The sequence below is a fragment of the Petromyzon marinus genome, chromosome 20 (assembly GCF_048934315.1).
Source record: "Petromyzon marinus isolate PM22_M1 ecotype Great Lakes invasive population chromosome 20, UKy_Petmar_22M1.pri1.0, whole genome shotgun sequence".
In the NCBI taxonomy this organism is placed as follows: Eukaryota; Metazoa; Chordata; class Hyperoartia; order Petromyzontiformes; family Petromyzontidae; genus Petromyzon; species Petromyzon marinus.
In genome coordinates, this window is record NC_133686.1 from 5,072,099 (window position 1) to 5,081,206 (window position 9,108).

General features: G+C 41.4%; 1 protein-coding gene across 2 annotated transcripts in view; it reads right to left on the reverse strand.

The window, feature by feature from the left end:
* LOC116944200 (transmembrane protease serine 6-like) overlaps window positions 1-9,108 on the reverse strand; it is a 32,259-nt gene extending 23,151 nt beyond the window's left edge. Inside the window, exons 1-4 of one of the 2 annotated variants that reach the window (XM_032957710.2) lie at window positions 8,998-9,108; window positions 8,758-8,797; window positions 6,429-6,543; window positions 693-835 (exon numbers count right to left, since the gene is read on the reverse strand). In XM_032957710.2, coding sequence (XP_032813601.2) covers window positions 693-835; window positions 6,429-6,543; window positions 8,758-8,797; window positions 8,998-9,086 — 387 coding nt within the window. In that variant the 5' untranslated portion in view covers window positions 9,087-9,108. The remainder of the gene's footprint in view (window positions 1-692; window positions 836-6,428; window positions 6,544-8,757; window positions 8,798-8,997) is intronic. The other variant, XM_032957711.2, reaches the window with a different exon arrangement.

Consider the following 9,108-nt stretch of genomic DNA (forward strand, 5'->3'; position numbering starts at 1 on the left):
ACGTGACAACCCCTTACTAGTTGGCTGTGTCGGGACGTGGTGGGTTTTAATGACACATTATATATTTACGCGATCCAACCCAAACAAAAACCTCTACGGCCGATTATATCTGGTACGCTTTCTTCCCCGCCTTCTCTTCTGAACACCACGTCATCTCTGTCTTTATTCTAGTTTTACAGTTTTATGTCAATTTGCTATTAGCATCACATCAAGGGATGGAGTATCACTGTGAATCTCTTGCAACAGAGGTGAATCAATCCGTATAAAAAAACGGCCTGTGGAATGAGCTCAAAGAACTACTGCCGAGATTCCTTCAAGTGACCTTATATCCACACTAAGGGTGCTGCATTTCCCCCACATGCCCTGCAATAGAAATGTTCATCACAATTCATAATAATTCATAATAAAGGTTTTTGGGTTAGTTCATCACAATGCAGTCCATTTGAAATGTCATGTTGTTTTTTTAAGTTTCACAGCTAGAATTTTCCCCAAATTTAAGTGAAAACCTATTTTAATATAAAGGTGTTTTTGTGTGTGTGTGTGTGCATGCATTGTTTAATGGGCTGAGGCCATGAACGCCATACACTTCAGAACGCGGTTCAATCACCGCATTCAAATCCAGATTGATCAGCGATACCACCTCAAGCCACATGGCCACCTCGATCCCCGTCATCGCGGATTTATGGACACACCTTGGCTTGTGTGGAGCTCGCGAGGGCCCGGAACTTGCCACTGGACGGGTCGACGAGCGGCGCTTCGAAGGTGGCGTCCGTGATGCTGAAGGAGCCAATAAATCGCACCGCCACCGATGGCTCAGGGGAGCTTTGGTCGCGAGCTGCACAAGCAAACCGGGAGAGGATAGGGGGTGATGAATTGTGTGGGCCAACAAAACATTAAGTTATACTGTCCAAGTTTTGTATATGGCACCTCACAATAGGCTGGCAATAAAACAGGTGTAGGCCAATCAAGTTTAAAAAACAATGCATATCCTATTCTTATTTTTCATTACTTTTTTACTGGCAAACAGGTCCCATGATAAAGGGGGGGGGGGGGTGGGTTAACACGCATGTGATATAATTTCCTTTTTGACATCATCATCAGCCATGATCTATCTAGATGAGGGTGTCCCCAAGCCTAAATTATCTATTTTCCAGAAGGTACTCCATTGGGATGTTTAATAAATGTTGTCTCCTACAACATCAGAGTGCAGCACCACATTAAATACGCACTACAATGACAATAGTTTAAAGCGATTTGAAGCATGTTTTTTTTTTGGGGGGGGAGCTTTGTGACGTCATATTTGAGGGGGGTCTGACTTTTTGTGACGTCGTGTGACGAAGGGGGGGGGGTCAAAAATCGTCCAAAATCGCGTGACGTCATTTAGGGACGGTCCCTTATTTCTAAATGTATTTTGGTTTGGCAATCCTGCGATCAAACGATCAAATAATACAACAATACCTTCACTTACAATTGCATTATTGTCAATTGTTTATTTGGGCAGATCGGGAGAATGGACATAAGATTACTGCAGAGCATAGCATACTATCATAAACAATGTAGACTCACGTACAGATAGCCTACGTACAAACATCAGACAATCCCTAAAGCAATGTGACCATCACTTCAGCAGCTATCCTGTACCACTTCTTAACAGTACCAACATTCCCCTTATGCTTCACGTTTATGAGTAACTATCTCATCCAGGAAGAGTGAACATGTATTCACTATAGGCTGCAACATTAGAAAATGTAATTATTTCATATTCTTAGCCCTTTCGGCAAAGTCAAGTTGAAGGGAAACAATAAAACAATAAAATAGATATAAAACAATAAAAATTCAACGTGACTTTGCCGAAAGAGCTAAGAATATGAATTACTGCAGTCACGAAAGCTTTAAATCAAAATGTAATTATTTATTACATCCCACTTGCCTGGGTTACCTCAGCACACAGCTACGCCTTCAACTAATCCAGAATTATGCCCTTAGACTCGTTATCAAACTCCAGAAATCATCCGCATCATCCAAAGACTAAAACACTTACAATGGCTACCAATTAAACATAAAATACACTTCAAAGTAATCCTATTAACATGCAAAGCAACGCACAACAAAGCTCCACCTTACATCATAAACCTCAGAGATAAAAAAACAACGTATCACTTTGCTCCTCAACCTAAACAATCTTCAACCACCAACAACAACAAAGTACACAACCATGGGGGACAAATCGTTCTCATTTGCAGCAGCACACTTCTGGAACAAACTCTTTGAGGCAATACGCACAATCGACTCCATCACCGCATTCAGGTGACAACTCAAAACACATCTCTATCCGCTTGCATACCACAACTCACTTGCAGCCATAACTTTCTTTGGATTCTATTTTTTTTACTCTAGAGAATTGCGTATTTTTTATGTTAATGTATGCAATATGATGGCGTTTTGGGTGGCAGACTTGTGCCAAAAAAAAGGTTGCCACGTGTTCAGAAAAAAATTAATTGACTTGACATTACTGTCTGTGGAACTGCGTGAAAGCCCCCAAAACAAATAATTGTGCTTGGACTGCCTTCCAACGTGTTTATTGCCTCGTGTTTATTGCTTGGCCCTAGTTCTGTTGAGTCAACAAAACAAAATCAGACAATGATGCATACACCTCTTTGCCATATTTGTCCATTCACTAAAAGCCAATAACATCTGCACATCCCATCAGCCACCGAGGCCTTTTAGGAGACCATCATTTCAGCAGCATTGGGTCAAGATAAGCAAACTCGAGACAAGTATCAACATTATGCATCTCATCGGCAGTCAAAGCTTGCTTGAACCAATACTGGTGAACAATAAAATGTGTAGAGGAAAGGATAAGAGTCCCAGTTTGACACAACACATATCATAGATAACGCAAAATCATCCTCCTTATCTTTGCTTCAAAATAATAACTAAACATTCACGTTTACTGGTACTACGTGCAACAATCCCATAGATCCTGAAGTTTACAGTAAGGGCTCTACAAAGAGAGTCTAGCAGTGTAGAACCATATTCTTGGTTCTTTCGGTAAAGTCAGGTAGAAGGGAAACAATAAAATAATAAAAATATAAAATAAAATATTAATATTTTAATTATTTATTGTTTCCCTTCTACGTGACTTTACCGAAAGAACCAAGAATATGAATCCCTGCAGTCACGAAAGCTTTAAATCAAAGTGTAGAATAACTTTTCATAAATTGTATAATTTCAGGCTCAGTGTTAAATTTTATGCATACCTTATGCATATGAACGAAAAAAAGCATGCTTTAATAACACTAGAAGTAGGTTTATTTTTTTCAAGTGTTTATACATGTATGTTGAACTTCTTTTGCACCGTACATAGCCAACCGTGCGGGGGAAGGTCAACAAAATAAACGCACAAAGCAGTTCTAAAGAAATACGTTTTCAATCTAAATGATTTCAAAGCGCATAGCTCCAGTGGCTTCCTAATATCAGAAAGAAAAGGGTTCCAGACGGCCGCAGAAGTGCATCTGAAAGCACGCAACGTAGTGAGTATCTTTGTTCAATGGCTAGCAAAAACATATATGTAAATACTATATTTTTATGCCATTACACACTTTAGAGGTTCGTGCTTCTGCACTCCTATATACACTAATCTATATGGGGTGGAGCAGTAGTACAGTGGTTAGTGCAATGCAGCACAAACTTGGCACAACCTGCATTCAACATGGCATGGGAAGGCCTTTATCCAGCAGTGGAAGGAGAGCTTAAAACTATTATCGTGTATAGTGGAGCAGATAACAAACAATCGTAGCAAATTTGGCAGGCATTACCTCCTAGGGTCACTTAATAAGAAAGAAACGTTTGTCACCAAAAATAAAATATGGCCACCACCAAATATTGTGGTCTTCTGGGACAAATAGAAACTATCTTTGATGTTTAGAAGGCTAAGCTTTTTTCGTTTCATTGTGAATATTTCTAGCAAGTTTCATGCTTGTATCACACACAGTTCCGGTGAAAGAATGCACTTTTATACTCCACTAAAGTGCTGGAAGTGTTATAATATGTATTTAGTGGCACATGGTAGTTCTTATTCAGGCCATACCATACAATATAATCTTGCCATGACCTTAACGCAACGAGTTAAGTGACAGGTGAATTGGTAGGAATTCCCTGCATTACACAATTCACAATGTGTTTGTGCTCGAATTCTAAAGAGCATGCAAAAGCACATTTTTGGGTTTTTTTACCATACAAGTAAAGGTTAAAGAAGGTTCTGGGGCATTGCCACATTGTGTAAGATTGAGCTTGCGTAATATATTAAATTGAGGCAATGTAAGACTGAAACAATGTCTAACAATTTGCACATCGATCAAAATGAAGATATTTATTTTACGGAGAAGCCTTACCAAGTCAGAACCCACTTTGTTATCGGGATTTTGGCCCAAGAGTGACGTTTGAACATCTCAGAATCATTTTATTTATCACTGAAAGTGATCTAAATGTCAATGCACAAAGCACATCCAGAGGCATGTGCACACAACATTTAGAGAGCACACGGTTGTCTATGGACTGACGGCTTCAAAAGACTTGTCAAAAGTCCAATAGTCGCCACGTAGGTCTCTCTTGAAAAAAATGCTTAGAAATGTGTAAGTACACATATGTATGTTGACCTTCTTTTGAACAGTACATATCCAACTGTGCTAATCGGAGGGGTGGGGGAAGGACAACAAAAATAAACACAAAAAGAAGTTCAAAAAGCAGTAAGAGGCAGCAGACATGAGATGCACATGACCAGACAAATTACTGACGGGTCATTACAGTACTAAAGTTGGAAGCCTATACCAACCTTCAAAGTGGATATGAATTATATACTATATACGTGTATATATTTGTACTGACACTTCTAATGTTATTGTTTTATACGAGGAATTGTATGGAGTAGTGGCACAGCGGTTACTCGACCGTACTATAAGCCTGACAACCCGAGTTACATTCCCAGCCCAGGCGAATGCTATGTAAACCAGTCCTGGATTTTCCCCCTTCTACCAACCCATAAGGACAAGAGCATGATCAAACAACCCCCATAATCGACACAGCGTAGGGAAACCTAAAACCAGTGGGTTGACAAAGGGCTGTTATAAAACGAGGGTTGATCCACACCTAGTGTTTCGTTTTTTTCCCCCCAGCACCAACTGTTCATTGAAATGATACCACATAGACGAGTTCATAAAAACAATGTCTTACCCATTTTGCTGCCTTTTAAAAATGTTCTATTTTTTTGTGTCAACAACGAACCAATAACCAGCATTTCCATGATGGCAAAAGGATTCATAAGGATCACTAAACCATCTGTGAACAGCATAGCAGCAGCTTTTGGCTAGCCATTGAACAAAGATGGCCACTTCATTGCGGGCTTTCAAATGCGCTTCTCGCAGCCATCTGGAACGCTCTTCCTTCTGATATAAGGAAGCCATTGGAGCTATGCACTTTTAAATATACATTTAAAACTCATTACTGTGCAAGATAATTTAAACATACATACATCATCCTGCACAGTAATGTCAATTTAAAGCATGTGTTCTTTTGTAGGCCATAATTCAGAAGATCCAACAGATTCAAATATCAAGCTACCAAATCTGAGCTGTCTCGGCATCGTAGTGTTAAGAGGATAAATTCTGGCCACATTCACAGAATACAGACTTGAAATTTCCTCAGCATCTCAAAAACGTATGTCACATTTTAGGAGAAGTAAAACGTGACTCGTGGAGTTGTATCTCTCAGATAAACTCTTTCAACATGCCTACGACTAAATCACCCAGAATACACCCAATACCATCAGACCTTAAAAGCCAAGCAGCTTTGAGCCTGGATAGTGTTTGGATGGGCAGCCACAATGCACAAAATCAGGTGTAGCAGGCAATGTGGGCAACAGAGGACAGTGTGGGGAAATACAACTTTTTATGGACTTCCCCCACAATCCCCAACGTCCATTAGACCAGCATGGTGAAATGTGGTCAAATAACCCTCATGGCCTGCACACCATGATTAATCAGGCCCTCATATAACAGTGTATTGGGAGATACTAATTTAGCAGTGGTGCATCGGCACATATAGCAACAAAAACGAATCACATGCATCAATTACACCGCCTTAAAAGGAAATAATACATTGACAACTTGTATGGTAATGGCCTTTCTTCATAGCAGATGAATTATTTACGTGCTATAAAGCGTTTGTTTTGCTATCGTCTAGCAGTGCACTGACAAACGGGGCCGTGCCTGTATATGTCCACTGTTTATTTATCCTACATGGCTAAGTTAAATGTTACAGACATTTTACAAAAGCATTTCACAAGAGCCTTGCAAACTTGTCACTTTATATGAAAGTTCTAAGAGAGTAAAGTTTTTAAATGAGCGAGTAAGTTGCTGCGCATAACTTACCGACAAAGTACCAGATGATAACCCCAGCGCCTGCTAGGACCAACAACGAAAAGAGCGCCAACAAACCGATCGCCACCTTCCAGAAGATCCGCTTCGTAGGCTGCATAGGCAGCACCTGCAGTCGACACACATTGGTCAATTGAAATACATTCATCAACAAAGCTTGACAGGAAAAGGTAAGAAAAAAACGAACAATGTATGTATAATTGCAGTCACTACTGGCATCATAAAAATTGATCAATCCACTGCTGAATAAAACTTCCTCACAACATTTCGGTTATGAGGGTTGTGTTTGACTCTATAGTCCACGGAATATTCTGAAACGTGTGGAATATTTGTGGGGTATTTTCTATGTAAACAATTGCAGAGCACAGGTGTAAAGGCCCAAAAGGTCAAATGGCCAGCACCTATCAAAGGTGGTCGTGGGTTCGATCCCGACCCTGACGCCTGCTGTATATTTGGAGCTTGCGTGTCACTCTCCCCGTGGTCGTGTGAATTTTTCTCCGGGTCTTCCGGTTTTTACCTCCACATTTAAAATTAACACGCGTTCAGAGTATTTGGCTGCTATAAATTTCCACATAAGCAACTTCGTCGGGCAATAATTTATGGCCAGATCGCTTCAGAAAAAAGCTATATAGCTCAGTGTGCCTTACCTGGTAAAATAAAAAAAAATAGTTTAAATAGTCTAATTTAAGTTGTAAAATATAAAAGTTAAGACGTTTTTTTATGAGCAACATTATAAGAGTTTTAGAAAATATATGGTGGGAGGGAATTTGCAAGCATCAAACAATTCAAATATAAAATTGAAGGAAACCCATCAAACGTCAAATAAACTCGTGCAGGTACGATAACTAAGACAAAACGTGCACTTTGTGTTGTTGAATACACATAATTTTTAATTAAATGTTTTCTAGAGAATGCCTCCCCTTGTTTCAGTGGCGTGTCCATCAAGGCCGTAATTATAATATATATTGGGGGGGGACATATCCCCCCCCAATATTCAAATATGCTCAAAATGTCCCCCCCAATATATTGCTATAAAATAGATTTATGTTTATATGATTGTGGTTATGGTTGTACTTTATAAATCCCTACTCTCTGCCATTACATACAATGGCAGGAAATCCGTTTTCAAATGTAGATTTTTTCTGGGGGGGGACTCCCAGACCCCTTGGAAGATTTGGTCCCCCCCAATGTTGACCCCATGGCTACGGCCTTGGTGTCCATACATTGATCACCATTCATAGTACATATTTTATATTATGTAGAATGGAACACGTGTAAACAGGGCGATACATGTAGATACCCCAACAGGGGGTACATTTACCGTACAGTAACAGAGAAAACAATATTGTATTTTAACACAGGCATTCCGCGAGATATGCAGCCATCGATTCCACAGTATATAATCAGCTGTTGAGAAGACAGCATAGCGCTATTACAAAGCAGCAGCTGTATCGGCACACTAATCACTCTGCACTGTAACGTGCATTTATAGTATCGATTGACGCGCCTCAATTACATTAAAGTCGCGTCTTAAAAAGAGCACCGCATAATTTTGCACGGGTATAAAGCAACAATTAGGCAGCATTAATTGTGGATAAGTTAATTGACCAAAGTCGGTAGCGAAATGACCGTTGCGTTAAGAGCAGCGCGGTTCAGGCCGCCACTGCGCTGAGGGAAGAAAAAAAAGTTAGAGAAAAAATGTTAAGTGTGTATAAAAAAGTCAAGTGTTAAAAAAAGTTAAGTGTAAAAAAAAGTTAAGTGTTTAAAAAAAAGTTAATTGTCACAAGAGGCAAATTAGGGGGGTTTGGCGGTACGCATCGTGGCTAGGCCAGGTTGGTTCAACCAACGACGGCCGACACCGGTGACCGAATTGCTCGGTTGGTGGGGTGGTGTGGGGGGTAAACGTTCGAGACAGCGATCCACACCACCACCACCACCACCGTGGGAGAGATGGAGCGATGGAATCGGCTCGTGGTGTCGAGACGGAGCGTCGCCGTGGCACAGAGCGCGGGAGTTAAGGGGCCGACAGCTTGCGGAGAGAGAGCCCAATAATCCAGCGGTGGATAGACCCTCCACGACGACGACGCTCGCCGCAGTTAAAACGATCCGATGGGTGTGGGCCAATAACACCCGAATCTTGCAACCCAATTTCCCTCGTTTTTGTTCTTATTGGTAAATCTACAACGTAATCGATCGGGTGCTCAATTGGTTTTGCCCCACTGCTGTGCGTGCACGCGCGCGCGCGCGCGCTGTTGTGTCTATTCCGCCGGCAAGGTGACAGTAAACATGGGGAGGAAAGAACAAAAGGGCCATTTCGTCTTACCTGCACTACCGCCGGCATGGTTTCTTCCGTCGTGGTCTGGCTGCTCGAGAAGAGACGCAAAAAAAATGAGAAAACGACGGCTCGCCACACCACACCTGTCTCTCTCTCGACGACGACGTGGTGTGGTGTGTGTGTGTGCACGACACTTTTAAGGGTTCGAAGCTGTTTCCTTTGCGCGTGAGTGCGGCGCGTACACAAAGAACGCGGCCGGCTAAAAAAAATATATATAATAAACCTCACAGACGAGTCTTGAATGCGGGACGCGTGCCGTGTCCGACGACAGCAAGCGTGCGCGTGTGTTGTGTGCGTGCTGTTGTACCTGGGAGCATTCGTACACCTGAGCGAGGCCAC